The 21,190-nt window shown below is 42.3% G+C and overlaps 1 protein-coding gene across 13 annotated transcripts in view; it reads left to right on the top strand.

Annotated features, from left to right (window-relative positions):
* Positions 1-309: 309 nt before the first annotated feature.
* The window catches only part of CCDC62 (coiled-coil domain containing 62), a 46,526-nt gene continuing 25,645 nt past the window's right edge, over positions 310-21,190 (top strand). For 3 of the 13 annotated variants that reach the window (XM_047698084.1, XM_047698083.1, XM_047698086.1), the window contains exons 1-8: positions 388-607; positions 3,627-3,885; positions 6,878-7,044; positions 9,028-9,129; positions 11,216-11,387; positions 14,609-14,710; positions 20,061-20,149; positions 20,480-20,595. In XM_047698084.1, the coding sequence (XP_047554040.1) occupies positions 572-607; positions 3,627-3,885; positions 6,878-7,044; positions 9,028-9,129; positions 11,216-11,387; positions 14,609-14,710; positions 20,061-20,149; positions 20,480-20,595 (1,043 nt within the window). In that variant the 5' untranslated portion in view covers positions 388-571. The other 10 variants (XM_047698092.1, XM_047698085.1, XM_047698088.1 and 7 more) reach the window with 10 other exon arrangements.

Here is a 21,190-nt window from a genome sequence, read left to right as displayed (position 1 = left end):
AACAACAACAAAAAATCGCCCTCTCCCCGCCATCTGTTAATTATTCGTTTCTGCTGGCTGCCCAGCATCTGACTCCCGGGACTGGCGTCTGCGTCAGTCCAGGCATTCGTGTGAATGGCCAGGCACCGTTCTCAGTGCCCGCCAACAAGACCGGGAGAGAAGTGAGCAGGTCAACCGTCATAAACTGGGGTGACGGGCAGGAACGGCCTTTAATTTAAGCCCTGGTTCTCTGGGTAGCGGTGAAGAACCGTTTCTTTGCTGACCGTGGCTGGTGGACCTCACTACCGCAGATAAACCTTCCAAGAGCCTGCAGCCCCCGGACCGGCCCGCGCGAGAGCCAGGACGGCGCACCTGAGGTCTCGCGAGAGCCAGGGTTGGCCCCTCGGCGACGCCGTAGCGGGGTCGGCGGGCGCGTTCCTCTGGGCGGGCGGTTTGGGTGCTTGCTCGGACTGGCCGAGGGCGCGGGGCTCCGGGGTTCGGGGCTCGCCCCCCGCTCCGGGCAGGAGCGCCTATGGCGTTTGTAAGGTGACCCTGCGCTCACCGACTTTCTCCGGGGGCGGAGGAAGCACCCATGAACCCTTCGGCGACCTTCCTCGCCGGGCGCCAGGTGAGCGGCCGCCGCGGGCTCAGCGTCCCCGCCGGCGCGTCCGGGAGCGAGCGGACAGCGAGCCTCGCGGGACGGGGAGCACTCTGGCCGAACCCGGGTGGTTTTTAAGGAACGGTTTCTCCTTAAAATGGAAGACGATACACTGTACGAAGAGGAGAAACAGAGCGTCTGCACCCTTCCCTTAGTAGGAACGACATTCGGCCCAGGCGCCGAGACTGAGCGGCGAGTAACGAGGTGCTCACTTTGTAACGACTCCCGGGCGTTTGGAGAGGGCTTTTCTCGGCGCCGCCTCGATCCTGACCTGAATTTCCTTCATAGTGACCTGCGAGGGGCGGAGCACGCTCGTGACTCCGTTGTCCCAAAAAGGGTTGAAAACGAGCTTTGCATTTATGAGTGTAGATGAAAAGTGAGCTTGGCATTCATCAGTACGGTGAAATGCGCTTTTTTCCCTTTTCTCTCTCTTTTTTTTACACGTTTGACGTGTTGCCGGTTTTCCTATGCCAGAATTTGTGCTCTTTGCCGGCGCGCTCATTACTGCATCCCCAAGCACCTGGCGCTCAGCAAGGATTTGTCCAGTGAATTAATGAATGGTTTATCAAAGACTAGAATTTAAATCTTGTGATTTGATATCACTTGACCCAAATTCCGTTTTTTGTGCTTATTAGTGAGTAACTGTGATTCATTTATCATTATTTATTTACAAATCCCTATTTTCGGGCGCCTGGGTGGCTCAGTTGGTTAAGCGACTGCCTTCGGCTCAGGTCATGATCCTGGAGTCCTGGGATCGAGTCCCGCATCAGGCTCCCAGCTCCACGGGGAGTCTGCTTCTCCCTCTGACCTTCTCCTCGCTCATGCTCTCTCTCACTGTCTCTCTCTCTCAAATAAATAAAATGTTTAAAAAAAAAATCCCTATTTTCCAGAAAGCAGTATTGATATACATGGGCCTCTGGTGAACTTTTAACTACTATTTTATTTATTTTTTTTTAAAGATTTTATGTACTTATTACACAGAAATCAGAAGTAGGTAGAGAGGCAGGCAGAGAGAGGGAGAAGCAGGCTCCCCACCGAGCTTTGAGCCCATTCCAGCCAGTCCCAGGAACCTGAGATCATAACCCAAGTTGAAGGCAGAGGCTTAACCCACTGAGCCACCCAGGCGCTCCTTTTAACTATTTTTTTTTTTTTTTTATTTGACAGAGAGAGATCACAAGTAGACGGAGAGGCAGGCAGAGAGAGATAGAGAGAGAGGGAAGCAGGCTCCCTGCTGAGCAGAGAGCCCGATGCGGGACTCGATCCTAGGACCCTGAGATCATGACCTGAGCCGAAGGCAGCGGCTTAACCCACTGAGCCACCCAGGCGCCCCTTAACTACTATTTTTAAGATAGAATTCTTGAAGTAACACTTTCAGTTCTTTGTTTCTTGGCTAAGGAGCAGTACCATATTTCAATATGGTACTAATAGCTGTACCATATTGAAATATGAATAATAGCTGTTTGGAAAAACTATGTATCCCTTCACATGTTTAAGTTGTTATCTAAAATTTTTCCTTAAAAAATGTAACGGTATTTTTCCTTATTTTCCTTATATTTCCTTACATTTCCGTAAAAAAAAAAAAAAAAAAAGATAGCTCATGTTTGTTGAGTGCTTACGCTGTGCCAGGTAATGTGGAGTGCTTTACACAGTTTATCTTGCTTAATCCACACAACTAAGAAGTTGAAGTGTTGTTATTACTGTTTTACAGGTGAGGAAACCAAGGCTTAGAGAGCTTAAGTAACTTGTGCAATATTATAGATCCACTAAAGTGATTAAATCTGGATTCACACTTAGGTCAGACCAACTTCACGATCTAGTTTAAAATGACATATGCGGGGTGCCTGGGTGGCTCAGTGGGTTAAACCTCTGCCTTCAGCTCAGGTCATGATCTCAGGGTCCTGGGATCGAGCGCCGCATCGGGCTCTCTGCTTAGTAGGGAGCCTGCTTCCTCCTCTCTGTCTCTCTGCCTGCCTCTCTGCCTACTTGTGATCTCTGTCTCAAATAAGTAAATAAAATCTTTAAAAATAAAGACTAAAAATAAAATGACATATGCATAAAGGGAGTCACTGTAGATAATTTTATTAGTATGAAATGGCATCATGGTGATATAAAAAGTGTTCATTTTTAGAGAGGTATGCCAAAATATGTGAGAGTTTTCTTTTTAACAACAAAAAGAGGAAAATTGAAATGTGACAGAATCTTGATAATGGTAGAACTTAGGTACTGAACATAAGAGAATTTATTGTATAGTTCTCTTGTCTTCTGTGTAGGTTTGAAAATTTTCCTTTATAAATAGGTGTGTTGAGTTTGGACCAATCACAGTATTACATTGTTCTTGGTAGATTGATTACGTGCTAGATATTATGAGACTTATTTACGTTCAAACAGTAATTATTTCATGTTTTCCTTTACTTGATTGATCTGGAATTGTTGGGGCAAAGTGTGGGGTAATATTGTTGATTGATACAAGGAATGGGTTGACAGCAAAGACCAAAATGCCAAAATGAGTTTATTTGTGATAGGCTAATGAAGGTTTTACAGACGGTCCCACTTTTTAAGAATGGCATGTGTGGTATCACAGGAAATTATAGAGGCAAAGTGCACAGTCGGCATGAACTCGTTTTAAATCTACACAATTTTTTTTTTAAGATTTTATTTATTTATTTGATAGAGATCACAAGTAGGCGGAGAGGCAGGCAGAGAGAGAGGTGGAAGCAGGCTCCCCACCGAGCAGAGAGCCGTAAGCGGAGCTCAATCCTAGGACCCTGGGATCATGACCTGAGCCGAAGGCAGAGGCTTTAACCCAGTGAGCCACCCAGGCGCCCAAATCTACACAATTTTGATGCCATGTTATAACCAGTGAATAAAAAATAATTTAACTGCCTTGAATTGGCCGCAAAAGAAGATACAATTATTTGGAAAAAATGCCTCAGCTGACTTATGTTATTGATTAGTTTTCCTTTGATGTAAAACCACTTTCTTTGCTTAGAACATCGGGTCAGAAGTTGAGATTTCCACTATCGAGAAACAACGGAAAGAGCTGCAGCTGCTTATTGGAGAATTAAAAGATCGTGATAAAGAGCTCAATGATATGGTTGCAGTACATCAGAGACAACTTCTTTCATGGGAAGAGGATCGGCAGAAAGTGTTGACTTTGGAAGAACGTTGCAGCAAATTAGAAGGTCAGAAATACATAAGCAGTATCTGTTACGCACCTCTATATGCCAGCCTATTCAAAGGACTCATGGGTTAGACACAAATGTATTTATTTTAAAATAAATATTTTTATTTGGGAAAGTGAATGAGCACACGTACGAACAGGGAGGGGGCAGAGGGAGAGGGAGAGAATCCTTAGGCAGACTCCTTACTGAGCATGGAGCCCGACATGGGGCTCAGTCTCTGGACCCCAGGATTATGACCTGAGCCGAAATCAAGAGTCAGATGCTCAACCAACCACCACCCTGGCATCCGAGACACAAATGTATTTAAATATTAAATATGTTAGGGGAAAAAAGGGGGCTCACAGGAAAGATAAGAGAAAGAAAGAATATCTCAACACCGTTCCTGCTGCCCTAGAGCTTAGTTTAACTGAAGGTAGGAGGCCTTTATGAACACTCAGAGTTGAACAAACACAATGTGAATTAAAGTTGGGCAGACAGCTTAAATGTAGAAAGGGTGTGGAGTGAGCTCCAGTTAACCTGAAGTGTCAAGAGTGAATCTGAGGTGCGCCTGGGTGGCTCAGTGGGTTAAACATCTGCCTTCAGCTTAGGTCATGATCCCAGGGTCCTGGGATTGAGCCCCACATGGAGCTCTCTGCTCAGCAGGGAGACTGCTTGTGATCTCTCTCTCTCTGTAAAATAAATAAATAATGAATCTGAACGAAATTAGTTTTGAGGGCGCCTGGGTGGCTCAGTTGATAAGCAGCTGCCTTCAGCTCAGGTCATAATCCTGGAGTTGCAGGATTGAGTCCCACATCGGGCTCCCTGCTCAGCGGGGAGTCTGTTTCTCCCTGACTTCTCCCCTCTCATGCTCTCTCTCTCTCTTTCATTCTCTCTCTCTCTCTCAAATAAAATAATCTTAAAAAAAAGTTTTTTTTTAAGATTTTATTTATTTATTTGACAGAGAGAGATCACAAGTAGGCAGAGAGGCAGGCAGAGAGAGAGAGAGAGAGAGGAGGAAACAGGCTCCCCGCTGAGCAGAGAGCCCGATTCGGGGCTCGATCCCAGAACTCTGGGATCATGACCCGAGCTGAAGGCAGAGGCTTTAACCCACTGAGCCACCCAGGCGCCCCTAAATAATCTTTTTAAAAAAATAAATAATCTTTATGGGGTGCCTGGGTGGCTCAGTGGGTTAAGCCGCTGCCTTCGGCTCAGGTCATGATCCCAGGGTCCTGGGATCGAGCCCCGCATCGGGCTCTCTGCTCGGCAGGGAGCCTGCTTCCCTCTCACTCTCTCTCCCTGCCTCTTCGCCTACTTGTGATCTCTCTCTATCAAATAAATAAATAAAATCTTAAAAAAAAAAAAAATAAATAAATAATCTTTAAAAAAAAGGAAAAATAAATTAGTTTTGAGCTAGAATATGAATAAAGATGCCATGGGACTAGCCATTTCTGTTGAACTGATAGAAAGATTTTAAATTTTTGGTATTGAACTTGATCTTAAGTATCTAAAATAGTCCTCTTTTAAAAATATAGCAGTCTCAAAAATGGCTTACAAAAATTTTCTTTGTACCATATTTTAATTCTGTCATCCCATCAGTGCTGCCCTAAGGTCTGAATGTTCTAGTGATACTACATCAATACCAGACATCAGTATCAGAAGGGAAAACTTTAGATCTGTTTAATAGATAACTACATTGCACCTCCTTTTTTATCTTCTGTTACCCAAAGGATTCTATAAACCTGACAGTCTGCCATATCTTCTTTATCCATTCATCTGTTGTTGGATATCTAGGTAAACTTGACCATCTAAATATGCATAGTTTTCCATTTCTTTGATGATCATTTGATTTTCCTCTCACCATACCCAGCCACACACATCGTATTTGATTTGGTCTCACATTAGATGTGATATAATACCTTATACAAATGTGTTAAAGAGAACGAAGATGACATTGCACATAGCCAACAGTATCTGGTTTTAAAATAAGAAACTTGAGGGGCGCCTGGGTGGCTGAGTTGGTTAAACATCTGACTCTTGATTTCACCACAGGTCTTGATGCTAGGGTCATGAGTTCAAGTCCTGTGTTGGAGCTCCAAGCCCAGCATGGAGCCTACTTAGAAAAAAAGATTCTCATTCTCATTAGTAATTGGGGAAATGCAAATTAAAACCACAATGAGATATGATTTACGCTTACCAGACTGGCAAAAATTACCAGGTATGTGTAAAGGTAGCGGGTGTTGTGGAGCCAAGGGAAGACTCATTCCCTGCTGGTGGGAGTGTCAGTTGGTACCACTACTTTGGAAAATCATTTGACAGTATCTAGTAAAGTTAAAGTTACACCTAGCTCATGGCCCAGCATTTCCACTTTTAGGAATATATACACAGTTCAGAGTACATGTGATTGACCTAAGGATCTTATTATGTAGATTCTGATACAACAGGTCTGTGGCCTGAGCTTTTCTGACAGATTAACCAGGTGATGTCAACGCTGCTGGGTCAAGGACCCCATTGGAGTAGCAAGGCTCTAGAGAAACTTGCAAACATGCACCAAGATACATGTATAAAAATATTCAGAGCAGTGTTGTTCATAACAGCTGCAAAGTGGAAACAATCCAAGTGACCATCAGTGGTAGTAAATACATTTTGGCGTAGTCCTATAATGGGATATCATGTAGTGACAACAGTGCGCAAATACCAGTCACGTACAACACTGTGGGTGAATCAAGGGAAGAACTCATAGAGTATGGTCCCAATTATATATGGCTAAAATCAAACTTTTTAGGGATGTGGTCATAGGTGTCAACACTATAATTAAAAAGCAGGCAAACAATTAGCAGGACGGTGGTTGGGAAGGTGGGAATTGGAGACATCGTGCTTAGGAAGTGACATCCAGGGGGCAGGGTTGCTGACTCTTTTGTTTCTTGACTAGGGTCCAGTATCGTGGGTTCCATAATACAATCTTAAGAAAATTATCCTTTAAAAAATTATTTAGCCCACTTAACCTTTTAATCGTGTGTTTGAAAATGCATTTTAGCTTCCAGTCTGATCAAAAGGTAGTCATCGATGACATTTCCCTCAGGTGAACTACATAAAAGAACTGAAATAATCAGGTCACTCACAAAGAAGGTAAAAACTCTTGAATCAAATCAAATTGAATGCCAGGCGGTTCTTCAGAAGACTCAGCTACAGCTTCAGGAAATGGCTCAAAAGGCAACCCATTCCTCTCTCCTCTCTGAAGACCTCGAGGTTGGTTTTATTTTGTGATGAGCTTCGCTAGCCCAAATTCTGTTTCAGGTTATCAAGAAATTAGATTTAAATGTTTCCATTAAAATGTACGTACGTGTGTGTGTGTGTGTGTGTAAAAGTCGATCCATCCATCTGAACACTGTACGGCTTTGGCTGTGCCGGGCTGTGTTGTCTGGGAGATGAACTTCATTACCACCTTTTGTGACTGTCAGCCCATCTGGTCTAGGAGCATCCGTCACTTTATGAACAACGGGTTATTTTAGAAAGCCTTTCTCAAAGTCTGAGACGAATAGCATCAGGTTTTGGTAGCTTCACGTGATGCTTTCTAAACGTGCCTTCTCTGATACGATAAACAGTATCTACATCATTTGAGTGGCGTATTGGGAATAAAATCTGTAAGACTGATTTTTTTCACTTTTCAATTCTAACTGGTCATCAGGTGTTTTTTGAACTCATGTTTTATGAGCAGCACAGAGAGCCAAATTTTTGTTGTTCTAGCCTTCATATTCTGGTTTCGTAAAATGCCTTTTTTATTTTTTCAGGCTATTATTCTAGACAGTTTCTAGCTATAAAATAAGTAAACTATTGGTATGTTGTATTAAAAAATGGAAATGTAGGGGGCACTTGCCTGACTCGGTGGGTGGAGCATGTGACTTTTGTTCTCGGGGTGGTGAGTTCAAGCCCCACATTGGACGTAGAGCTTACCTTAAAAAAATAAAATATAAAATATAAAATAAAATAAAAATAAAATATAAAATAAAAAAAATAAAAAAATAAAAGGAAATGTATGAGAGAGAGAGAATGAGAAAGATCTCTGGTGTCTTTTCTTATAAGGATACTAATCCCTCTTTCGCACCTAACTATCTCTCAAAGGAGCATCTCCAAATAACACCATATTGAAGGTTAGGATTTCAACATAAGCGTTTTCGGGGGATGCAATTCAGTTCATAGCAAGAAGATTTTAAAATTATTTTTAAATTATTTTTATTTTTTGTTTTTTTATTAATAAACTATTTCTTAGAGCAGCTTTATATTCACAGCAAAACAGAGTGGAATGCGTACATTTCTTCTCTACCCCCGCCTCCACCACCAAACACAGTCTCTCCAACTATGCACATTCTGCACCATGGGAGTAGATTTGTTATAGTGAATCTGTTAACACATCATTGTCACCCAGAGTCATAGTTTACATTAGGGTTCACTCTTGGTTTGTATATTCTGTGGGTTTTGACAAATGCATAATGACATGTATCCACCATTGTAGTATTGTACAGAGTAATTTCCCTGCCCTAAGAATCTTGTGTTCCATCCCTGTCTCTCCCAACCCCTGGAACCACTGACCTTTTTAGTTAATGTCTTTTCCAGAATGTCATATAGTTGGAGTCATATGGAATACAGATTTTTCAGATTGGCTTCTTTTACTTAGTAACATGTATTTAAATTTCTTCATGAAGATACTGTCTTAAAACCCTCATTATTCTTTTTTTTTCCAACCAGTAAATATCTTATGTAGTTCTGTGGTTAAAACAAAACAAAACAGAAAAACCTGCAAAAAACCTGATACGTGGGAATACCCCAGTATGAAGTGAAGGTCTTTCAACATAGAGTAAACATTTTATATATGTATACACACACACACACACGTGCACATAGATGTTCACTAATGCTACTTTATTTCAGTAAATTTCTTACTAATCCAATTTTTGTTCATTTCTTTCTTGCCAGCCTAGAATTAAACATATTGGGAAATAGACATTTGTAAGCATAACCAATATGATTCAGTAGGGCAAACATAAGCATGGAGAGGATGCTAGAGGTAATGGAGAGAGATATTTGTATTTCTTTTTGATGACTGCTTACTTGGCCCACTTTGTTACTAAATGAATGTTAAAACAAAACAGAATGAGCACAGACTGTGGCTAATGATGCTAATGAAAACTTTTAAATGACTCAATTAGTATTTTATGTGTTGTTCCCTTGTAGGCTAGAAACGAAAATCTCAGCAACACATTAGTGGAACTTTCTGCCCAGGTAGGACAATTACAAGCTCGAGAACAGGCTCTCACTACAATGATAAAGCTAAAGGTAATTCAAAATACTGATACCTTCATTTGCCAGGGCACTTTGTACTTTATAAGTGTAGTCACATACATTATATTATCTTCCTCAAGTCCCTTTGCAAATCAGATGGAAGAGCTACCAACGTTACTGTCTTTTTTAAAATTCTTATTTTGGTTGGGGGCGCTTAGGTGGCTCAGTCAGTTGGGCGTCTGCCTTCAGCTCAGCTCATGATCCCAGGGTCTTGGGATTGGGTCCCACATCGGGCTCCCTGCTCAGCGGCAAGTCCACTTCTCCCTCTGTGATCTCTCTCACTTTCACTCACTCTCAAACAGAATCTTTAAAAATAAAATAAAGCAAAATAAAATTCTCATTTTAGGGGTAACTGGCTAGAGTAGTAGAGCATGTGACTCTTGATCTTAGGGTTGTGGGTTTGAGCCCTACACTGAATGTGGAGATTACTTAAAAACTTAAAAAAAAAAATTAGGGGCGTCTGGGTGGCTCAGTCAGATGAGCGTCTGATACTTGATTTTGGCTCAGGTCATGGGTTGTGGGATGGGTTGTGGGATCGAGCCCCATGTTGGGCTCCAGGCTCAGTGGGGAGACTGCTCGAAGGGTCTCTCCCTCTGCCCTTCCCCCCCACATGCACACACATGCACTTTTTTTCTCAAATAAGTAAATGAATCTTTAAAGTAAGACACATTTTAGAAATGAGGGAAACAAGTTTAAAATGATGTCCCCAAGACACCGAAGGAGGAGACAGGACTCCACTTTTAGTCTCACCTCCAAGGCTTACTCCATGGTTTAGCATGTCTGAATTAACTTGTTTTCTTCCAAGGTATCCAGTGTTAGTTCTCATAAAGTCATTGACAATCAGACCGTTTGTTAGTGTTTCTTTGTTTTTTAATGGAGAGAGGAACTTTTAGCAATCTGGCAGTCGATAGAGCCACTAACATGCCATGACGAGTGACTGACTGTCTCTTCTGCTGTAACATGTGTTTGGCAGCTGGTGACTAGGGAATGGTTTAGGCATAATGGGACCCTCATGCCAGTTCCTATGTGATTTTCCCCCTGCATTTTAATGTTTTAATGTGGTCATGGGCAAGCTTTCTTAAAATTGAAGAGAAAATATTAAAATCTACAGAATTGTCTTTAGTCAAATAGTGACCGATTTAGTGGCTTTGACAACTACCCTGGTTTCCATTGTGGCAAACTCCTGGTGAGGCTGTGAGTGCTAATGAAAATGCTGGAAAAGACTCATCAGGTTTGCATACTTAATGGACCTGTTGTTTTTTGCTACCAGTCTAATCACGAAGTTCCATTGGTCTCCCAACCCTGTTTTTCCTGTAAATTGAAATGGTGTGGGATGCGCAGACCGTGAGCATCTCTAGGAATGCGTATATGGTGCTGTAGGAGAAGTGGCTGTCCTTAAGCAGGGGTGACACCTGCTTCTGAGAATTGTTCTGTATTACAGTTACTGTAATAGTAGTCATTCCATGTGAGTGGGGGAGGGAGGGAACCTTTATTTAGTATGTTTATACTTCTAGGTGTTGTTTGAATTTTCTACAAGCAGATACTTTTTTTGTAATTAAAACAATCACCTCAACAATAAGAGGTTCTGATTTGGGTAGTTTGGGAATCCGCTCTTGGAGTCTGCCATTTTAACAAGCTGGAATAAAGGGGTAGAAAAGAGGCCCGTGGGTTTACCTGTAGTGCAGAGAGTAGGCCCCCCCTCCAAGGGCCACCAGCTCTCGTACTGCAATTACAGTCTCTTAAGCAACCACACTGTGGTTGTAAACTTTCTGAAACACTAAGCTTTGGTGGTTTACGCATGGTGAGAGGGACCATCTCGCTCGGGGCGAATCGGAGCGAATCGGAGCTCCGTCCCTACCTACTTGTGGAACCGTGGACCTTTTACTCTTGACTCGTCCGTCACGTGGGGATAATGGTAATACCATCTCAGAGAGTTCCCATGAGGTCCCGTTAGTTACTGACAATAAGGTGTCTAGAACAAAGCCTGGCACATGGTGGGGACTTAACAATTGAGATCTTCTTACACTGATTAGTTGAAACTTAAAAGCCTTACAGAACAGTCTTCAAATTTGGTTCTTAGGACAAAGATATTATCGAGGCCGTCAACCACATTGCAGACTGCTCGGGAAAATTTAAACTGTTAGAGCATGCCTTGCGTGACGCGAAGATGGTGGAGACGTGTATCGTGAAAGAAAAGCAAGATTACAAGCAGAAATTGAAGACACTTAAAGTTGAAGTCAATAAACTGAAAGGTAAGGAAGAGATATCAATGCAAGCATTTCGTCTTGGGCACATATCTCTTCATCTTGTGATTGAGAGGTCTGTTGCCGGCCTTAGATCCTACCGTGAAATGTTCATTTCATTTGTACAGAATTATGCTGCAGTTTTCATGTCATGAGAGGTAAATAACAGACTGGGGGCAAGTGTACAATGAGTTATATTTTTAAAATAAGCTGCCTTTGCTGTACCAGTTAGATGTTGTTAATTTATGCTTCATAACAATCAGCAACAACATCTTGGTGCCATGTCAGCCAGAAGCATCTGATAAGCGTAGGTATCAGCCCAGGAGGGATTGGCTTATCCCGCTTGGGCTCAGCCGAGCTGCTGCTCTGGGGCAATTCCACATCCCGAGTCTCACTTCTCGCCATTTGGCTGGTCTGGGAACTTTTCCCCTGTGGTGAAGGCAGAAAATTTTTTTTTAAGATTTTATTTATTTGCCTCACAGACAGAGATCACAAGGAGGCAGAGAGGCAGGCAGAGAGAGAAGAAGGGAAGCAGGCTTCGCTGAGCAGAGAGCCAGGTGCAGGGCTCCATCCAAGGACCCTGGGATCACGACCCGAGCCGAAGGCAGAGGCTTAACCCACTGAGTCACCCAGGCACCCCTTTTTTTAATCTTTTTAAAAAAGATTTTATTCATTTGAGAGAGAGATTGAGCCCAGCAGGGGGACCTACAGGGAGAGGGAGAAGCCGACTCTTCACTGAGCAGGGAGCCCAACGCCCGGCTTGATCCCAGACCCTGGGATCGTGACCTGAGCCGAAGGCAGACGCTTTACTGCCTGAGCCACCCAGGCGCCCCCCAAAAGGCAGAAACTTACAAGGAGAAGCAGGGGCACCTGCTGGCTCAGGTGGGAGAGCAGGGCAGCTCTGGATCTCGGGATCGTTGAGTTGGAGCCCAACCTTGAATGTGGGGCTTACTTAAAATTAGATGGATGGATGGATGGATGGATAAATAGATTAAAAAAAAAAGAGAAGCAGAAACATGCAAGGACCCAACATACCCTCCCTCTGTTGGCTAAAGCATCATGTGGCTAAACCCCAAGTCAGGCAGTGGAGAAATACCTGTCCCTCTGGGAGGAATGCAGGGACGGATGAGGGACCGCCACTAACACAGCCTGCCAGGGAGGTTTTTGGCACATGTTCTATTTTTGAAAATTCCTTTTGCATTTTCCTTTTCTATTTTTGTTCTCAGAGTAACTCCATGATTCATTTCCTTCTACGTAATGTTATTTGAAATTTTATAAAGAAGGGGAGGCTGGGTTTACCACATAGGTTAGTTCTGTTGATGTGAACGTGGATATAGGGGGTGCAGTAAGAGCTTACACTTGCCTGCGGAGGGCATGGAGGTAGGTCGACTTTTCTCTGGCCTTTCCCCACCCAGGGCAGAGTCAGTGGTCATCGTGTGAGACGCAGAGACAGATTCCTACTGTGCGACAAGCAACCTTAGAACGACAAAGTCATGTTTTGGTGGAAGTTGCTCTCACCTCTGACCACAGTGGGGCGCCTCATTGTTAGAAGGTTGGGGTGGGGAACAGTTAAGGACCCTGCAGACCGAGAAGGCACTTTGAGACTGAAAAGCAAAGGAGGCCACTCTGTGCTGTTTACATGGAGTTTTATTCAGGGTAACTTACTGATGGGGGGACTGGACAGACCATGATCCTGGTGCTACTCTCCGCCAAGTCCAGACCTTAATCCACAGCTTTTATAGAACTGGGGGGGGGGGCTTTGTGGTGAGGTCAGAGGGTGGTTATCTAAAGTGGTGCCATCTGTGCACTGCGGGGAAGATCAGAATAAGCCTTCCCCAATTCTGTTCAGGCCACGTGGGCGTGAGGGAGGTCGTTGCACAGACATGACCAGGATGCAGTCGGGATTTTCAGCACTCCTACACCCTGAGCCAGCAAGTTGCTATTGAAATTGCCAAAGTTTATTATGGTCAATTTAGAAGACCATAAAATCTTATGATGCCCTGACTTGTGGCAAATTATACGTTTTGTCTATGTTTGTAGCTTCATCTAAAACCATAATCACACTATACACCTCTTGACAGCAGGGACAGACTCTGTCATCTCTTTAAAGGACAACCAGGTAATGGACAGTGAACTAGAGAGTGAGGACAATCAACTCAGTTTGGGTGGACTGGAAGGTGACTTTGAGGAGAACATTTGAGCAGAAGCTTGGAGGGCGGGAAGAACTAGCCATGTGAATATCTGTGCCCAGAGCCTTCCAGGCAGAAGGAACAGCAAATGCAAAAGCCCTGGGTGGGTTTTGAGGTTGGGCCATGTTCAAGGAACAAAACAAAAGAAGGGGTAGAGTGACAGGCCAAACCAGGCCATTGGGGGCTTAGGGGTAATTTGGATTTCATCCTAAGAGTGTTAGAAGGGTTTTTAGGAGAGAAGTGACATGAGGAGATCTTTTGCATTTTTTTTTTTAAGATTTTTTTTTTTTTAAGATTTTATTTATTTATTTGACAGAGAGAAATCACAAGTAAGCAGAGAGGCAGGCAGAGAGAGAGGAGGAAGCAGGCTCCCTGCTGAGCAGAAAGCCCGATGTGGGGCTCGAACCCAGGACCTGGGATCATGACCTGAGCCGAAGGCAGCGGCTTAACCCACTGAGCCACCCAGGCGCCCCTTTTTAAGATTTTTTAATTTATTTGTCAGGATAAGCAGGGGGAGCAGCAGGCAGGAGAAGCAGGCTCCCTGCTGAGCAAGGAGCCCGATGCAGGGTTTGATCCCAGTACCCTGGGATCATGACCTGAGCTGAAAGTAGCCGCTTGACTTAAGACTGAGCCTCCCAGACATCCCACAGATTTTTTACTTTTGGAAAGATTGCCCTGGGGCGCCTGGCTGGCTGAGTTGGAAGAACACGTGACTCTTGATCTTAGGGTTGTGAGTTTGAGCTCCACATTGGGGGTTGAGTTTACTTCAAAAAAAAAAAAAAAACAAAACCGTGATTGCTCTGTGGGCAATAGGCGGTAACAGGAGAGGCATGGTTTGAGCAGAGAGACCAGTCAGGGATAGGGAAGCCTGACAAGGTCATTGCCAGGGATGCTGCAAGGTTTGGATACGAGACATATGTCGGCTACAGCTCCAAAGGGACTTCACATTGGGGTGCCAAGGGCATGAGAGGTCCTCACAGTTTATATTCTTCTAGCAAGTAGTATTTATTAAAGGACTTTTGTTTTTTTCTATTTGTGAAGAGGATCTAAATGAAAAGACAACAGAAAATAATGAACAACGGGAAGAGATCATTCGCCTCAAGCAAGAGAAAAGTTGCCTGCATGATGAATTGGTTTTTACTGGTAAAACTAGATCATTTATTTAAGTGACTGAATAGTTCTATGATTGTAGCCTAAACGTTCTGTGGCACAACTATAAAGGAATTACACTTCTCTCAAAATAGTAACTTTTTAAATACACTTGGAGGGACCAGGCGGGACCAGGCAGGGAATATTAAAGTTGTTATCATGCCTCCCAGTTAACCCTGTTTCCTCTTATATAAAACGAGGAGCTACCTTCCCTCTCTTCTAGCGTGAGTGCGTGACTACACTTCTCACTGAAAACATAGTATGTGTGCTTAAAAATCCATTAAGAAAGGATCTTCTGATTTGAAGAAGGAAGGATGTTTGTACTTTTGCAAATACTAGGTAAAAATTGGGAATTCAACAATTTTCAGTTTTGCAAAGAGATCACCTGTGATTACAGTTGGAGAAATGCAGATGTGTTTTGTTATATCAGCATGAACCTGAAGTAGTAATGTTAAGGATGAATTTTTTCATGATTAAAAATAGCAAATTTATCAATAGTTTGCCTTGGGCCCCTTCCAGATAAACATAAAAATTGCATTCTTTCTCCCCATCCACATTTTCCCATACTGTCCCTTACACACCCCACTAGTTTCTGCTAGTTCAGACCTCTCCCTGTCTGCTCCCAGTTGAGAATCACTGATTTATAGATCTTATCTCTGTCCCCGCTAGCCAAATTTTATTAGGCTTTGTATTTAGCATGAGGAAAATCGTAGATTTGGAGGTGAAGTTCCAAACAGAATTAATTAAATTGATACTTTGGGGGTCTAGTTATATATACCCTCAATGTCCTTCCTTCTAGGAGGAGAGTGCATTTCTATAAGCTAAAGGGCAAAATGCATTATTAACATTTTTTCACATAAAATAGAATTCTTAATTTTCATGTCATATGATAAGGTTGGGGGAAAATGCAGTTTTCTACCATTAGGGGTCACTATTTCTGTTATTTCTAGAATGCTCTCTCAAAGTTACTCTATTGCTAAAAACACATATTTAAATATATATAAAGATATATATGTATATTTATAGTTTAACAGTTGATTTACAAAAAATCTTTGGATCAACTTTTGTGTGCCAGGGACTCTGTTAGTTGCTAAGAAACTCGTAGGCTGGGGCGCCTGGGTGGCTCAGTGGGTTAAAGCCTCTGCCTTCGGCTCAGGTCATGATCCCAGGGTCCTGGGATCAAGCCCCACATCGGGCTCTCTGCTCAGCGGGGAGCCTGCTTCCCCCCCTCTCTCTCTGCCTGCTTCTCTGCCTACTTGTGATTTCTGTCAAATAAATAAATAAAATCTTAAAAAAAAAAAAAAAAGAAACTCGTAGGCTCACAGAAAATCCATTTTGTGGGGCTCAGTCGGTTAAGTGTCTGCCAGGGTTCTGGGATTGAACTTCTCATCAGGCTCCCTGCTCAGCAGGGAGGCTGCTTCTCCCTCTCCCTGTCAAATAAATAAAATCTTTTTTTAAAAAAAGATTTCATTTATTTATTTGACAGAGAGAGATACACAGCAAGAGAGGGAACACAAGCAGGGGGAGTGGGAGAGGGAGAAGCAGGCTTCCCGTTGAGCAGGGCGCCCGATGCGGGGCTCTGTTCCAGGATCCAGGGATCATGACCTGAGCTGAAGGCAGACACTTAAGAACTGAGTCACCCAGGTACCCCTCAAAGAAATAAAATCTTTTAAAAAAAATCCATTTTGTGAAATAATGATTTTTATCATTTCCTAAGCTGATTCCTTTTTTTTTTTAGATTTTATTTATTTGACACAGAGAGAGAGATCACAAGTAGGCTGAGAGGCAGGCAGAGAGAGAGGGGGAAGCAGGCTCCCCGCCAAGCAGAGAGCCCGATGCGGGGCTCAATCCCAGGACCCTTGAGACCACGACCCGAGCCGAAGGCAGAGGCTTTAACCCACTGAGCCACCCAGGCGCCCCTGACTTCTTTTTTGTTTAAAGATTTATTATTATTTATTAGAGCAAGCAAGCACATCAATCAGGGGAGGGGCAGAGGGAGAGAATCTTCAAGAAACCAAGATTTGAACACTTAACCCACTGAGCCACCCAGGCGCCCCCCCCAAGCTGATTTCTTAAATACTTTTTCTATTCATGCCACCGTCTCAAAACAATTTTCGTATGTTTAAATTATAAAAGTGAATTAAACCTAAAAAATAATTTTTTTTTTTTAAGATTTTACTTATTTATTTGTGTATGAGAGAGAGAAGAGAGAAAGAGCACAAGCAAGAACAACGGCAGGCAGAGGGAGAAGCAGACTCCCTGCTGAGCAAGGAGCCTGATGTGGGACCCTGTCCTGGGACCCTGGGATCATGGCCTGAACCCAAAGCAGATGCTTAACTGACCGAGCCACCCAGGCATCCCAAGCCTAAAAATAATTTTAGAAGGCTTAACATGATAATATGCTGTCAGGTGCTCCGGCTAAAATAGTGCGTATTTTATTTGAAGCTGGAAGATGTCTTAAAAATACACTTTTCTGTTATGTTCAAAACTTTTTCCCCCTCTCATTGAAGATGAAGCTCTTCATGTAAATAAGCTTAGAGACATGTTTCATCTGTTTGTACATAACTGCTTATAAGAAGTTTGCAAATAAAGCGAGAAAACCAGTTCACATTTCTGGGGCCCTGACAGTCCTGTAAGTGAGGCCGCATGGGATCGAGTGATTGCCTCCGTTCTCCCAGGCAGTAAAAGTAGAGCCTTGGCCGGAATGTGGCAGCTGCAGACTTACAGGCCCCTTTCCCCTGCGCTGTCTTATTCAGGCTGCTTGCTCAGACATCCATCCCGGGTGTACAATACCTCTTTGTTTTCTGTGACCGCTTTGTGAAAATAGGCAGCCCCACTCCACTTGGATCTCTCAGCTAAACCCAGACATGCAGAAAAGTATTTCATCTAGGAAAACATTTATATTTATAGTGGAGTTGCCTCTTATGCAGTAATAGATTATTCTAAAGTCAGATTAAGGCAAAACTCAGATATGTTTAAAATTGAGCTGCGCCTGGGTGGCTCAGATGGTTAAGCATCTGCCTTCGGCTCAGATCATGGTCCGAGGGTTCGTGGATCGAGTCCCACGTCGGGCTTCCTGCTCAGCGGGGAGCCTGCTTCTCCCTTTGCCTGCTACTACCCCTGCTTGTGCTTTCTCTCTCTCTCTGATAAATGGATAAATGAAATCTTTAAATAAATAAATAAATAAATAAATAAATAAATAAATAAATAAATAAATAAAATTACCCTTGAGGGGTGCCTGACTGGCTTGGTGGTTGGAGCATACAACCCTTGATCTCAGAGTCATGAGTTTGAACCCCACATTGGGTGTAGAGATTACTTAAAAATAAAATCTTTAATAAATAAATAAAATTATCCTTGAGCTCCAAATAAAGTAGTTGGCTTTTGTTTAGGGGCCATACTATATTCAAAACAAGTATCTCTAAACACTAGGAATTACACCCAGCGTGTCACAGTGCTGTTAGTACAAGAGGGAAGTAGAACCGAGACCAGGAGAGAGTCACAGATGCCTTGTGGGCATTGCTTCTACTATTAAAGTAGCTGTGATTCCTTTTTAAAATTTTTTTCTTTGTGCTTATGATTGAATTCGTAAACTAAATGCAGCTCTGCATAACTAATGCAAATCCGTTACATTTATGTGCTTTCATTATGGCATTGACTCACGTAATGCCAAGAAATAAATTCAGAATTGAATAGAAAAGATGGAGTAGTTTAAACCTGGCCACAGGGTTTTCACCGGGCTTCTCTTCACATTTTCGATTTTGTGCACAAGGATTACCTTTGAAAGTGGGGTGATACTACAGACCCCCATCGGAAGGGCTGAGCATGAACCACGCTGGGGAGAGGAGGTGCTGTGCACAGACCCCATCAGTTTCCTCTGCCTGGTTCCCTGACCAGGCCAACAGAACAGCAGTCTAGTGGAGTTGCAAAGTGCTTGCCTTTGTCCTTAAAGGTTTTATGCGATGTCCAGATGTGAAGTGATAATAAAAATGTTTATGCTTTTTCATCCATGAGAAAAAGGACATGTAAAGAGTTTTATGAAAGAACCATAGATTTAAGTTATAAATTTTTATTTATAATTGAATCAGATTTACTTAAAATTTATTCATGTAGAGGGTTATTTTTTAAGATTTTATTTATTTAAAATATTTGATAAAGAGATAGCAAGAGAGCACAGGCAGGGGGACAGCAGAGGGAGAGGGAGAAAAAGCTTGATCCCAGGACTCCAGGATCAGGACCTAAGCCGAAGGCAGACGCTTAACTGACTGAGGCACCCAGGCATCCCTCATTTACCAAGTTCTGAAATTGTTTTTAGAATATAGCTTTCTCGTGCCCTAGCTGTAGTTAGTGGAGTGTCCGTGTTTCAGCAAAGTGTTGATGGTCTTGGTAAAAGAATGAAGATTAAAAAAAAAAAAAATTACCGAGAGAGACACAGCAAGAGAGGGAACACAAGCAGGGGCAGAGGGAGAGGGAGAAGCAGGCTTCCCACCAAGCAGGCAGCCCGATGCGTGGCTGGATCCCTGGGATCATGACCTGAGCCTCTGCTTAACAACTGAGCCACTCAAGCGCCCCAATAATGAGGATTTTTTTTTTTTAAATTCTCTTTGCACTGAGAAAAATTGAGTGTATAACTGTGTATTCAAGAGAACTCAGAATCTTACCTATCAGGTGAAGCGTTTTCAAGAAATAGGAAGTCTTTAAAGGAGTGCTGGACAAATTTATCTGCTGTGCGGGCACTTTATAGACACAATTGTCTTTGGTCTTTGGTCAGTGACATATATAGGAAGGGCCTGATTATGAGATTATATCAACTGGCTTGCATACTGGTAGAAATCATGATTTTGGTTTTTTGTCCCTTGTAATGTTCATTTTTTTCTGTTGTTAGAGGTAGTATGTTATTTGGGTTTTACAATCAAAATGCATTCATAAGTTACTCATGTAATGTGAAAAAAATTAAAATAATATGTATTTTATCATGGCCCCCTTAAAAAAAGAGAGGAAAATAATTGTCATTAATCCTCCCATCCAAAAAAAGCTTCTTTAAATACTTAGGTGTATTTGCTCTCAGACTTTTCTTGTGTGTTTATGTATACAAAACATACATTTGATACAATTCTGAATCCTTTTGTCACTCAGCATTAATTATATTGTGAAAATTTTCAAATTTGGTGAAATATCTAGCCAGAATCACAGATTAAAGCTCTTCCCAGCCACGCATTTTGCAAATTTTAACTTGAGGAACAAGGGGAAAACAAGTTACTGGAACATTAAATTTTTGGAAGTGAAGAGGTTTGTGTTGATATGGCTGATGAAAAATATTTTAATAATATTTGTTCTTAAATAGCAGAGAGAGAAAAAAGGAAAGATGAGTTACTTGATATTGCAAAGTCAAAGCAAGAGCGCACAAACGCAGAACTCCATAATCTGAGACAGGTACGTCCCCAATTACACTGTTCTTACTATTTGGGAAGCTTTTATAAACAAACAAATAAGGAAAAGTACGTGTCAGTTTTTGTTTGTCATGCTTTTGGGACCCTAACTACGTTAAAGGTGTGTCATATTTAGCATAGCTGATAGGGTCTTGCTTTTGGAAATGAAAGGTTTGGAAACTAGTGACACTAACAAATCTGAATGCTAACATAGGAAAAATAAAAGCAAACATATTTAGCATATTTCTCTATCACTGATCTGTTTTAGCATTTGAATGTTGGCTCAATATAGTTTTGTTGTCACGTCTTATTGATTTATCAATATCTACGGCAGATTTATGTAAAACAACAGAGTGATCTGCAGTTTCTTAATTTTAATGTGGAAAATTCTCAGGAATTAATACAGATATATGACTCAAAGATGGAGGAATCAAAGGTTCTGGAGTCCAGGTAATCTTAGCGAGATGCTATTAGTATGATCTTGTATTTTATTTTATCATTCAATCTATTAAGTACTTACTATGGGCAGGTATCTACTATCATTCCTTATATGGTAGGAAATCCACACATGTGAGCTAGTAATTGTCATTATGATTCCGGGTTGTAATGAGACCTGATCTTAGAATTTTAGGCCTGATCCTGATTTTAGCCTCTTGATAAAGGAAATGCATTAGCCTTATTTGTATGTCTGTTGTGTACAGGCTTTAGCTCAAGCAGAAACCAGAGGTGACTCACTTACTCCTTCGTGAGGACTCCGAGTTTAGTGTTGAGCACTCACTGAGCTGGGAGTGGGGAAAATAAAGATACAGAGGCCATGGTCCTTGCCTAAAAGAGAGAGCACCGACAAATGGTGTAAATAACTGTAGGAGTTCAGCTAGCCGAGGGCGATCTCTGCTTTTAGCTGGATTTTCCTGTTTTCCTTATTAATAGGAGACACCTTTTCTTGCTTATAATAAGCGGTGTGTGAACTCAATTGGTTTCTGTAAAGTTAAAATATAAATATATGAGGTGTGGTTTAATTTAATAGGCGTATAACTGTCCCACA

Source organism: Lutra lutra, chromosome 12 (genome assembly GCF_902655055.1).
Source record: "Lutra lutra chromosome 12, mLutLut1.2, whole genome shotgun sequence".
NCBI lineage: Eukaryota > Metazoa > Chordata > Mammalia > Carnivora > Mustelidae > Lutra > Lutra lutra.
This window is presented reverse-complemented; position numbering and strand designations above follow the sequence as displayed.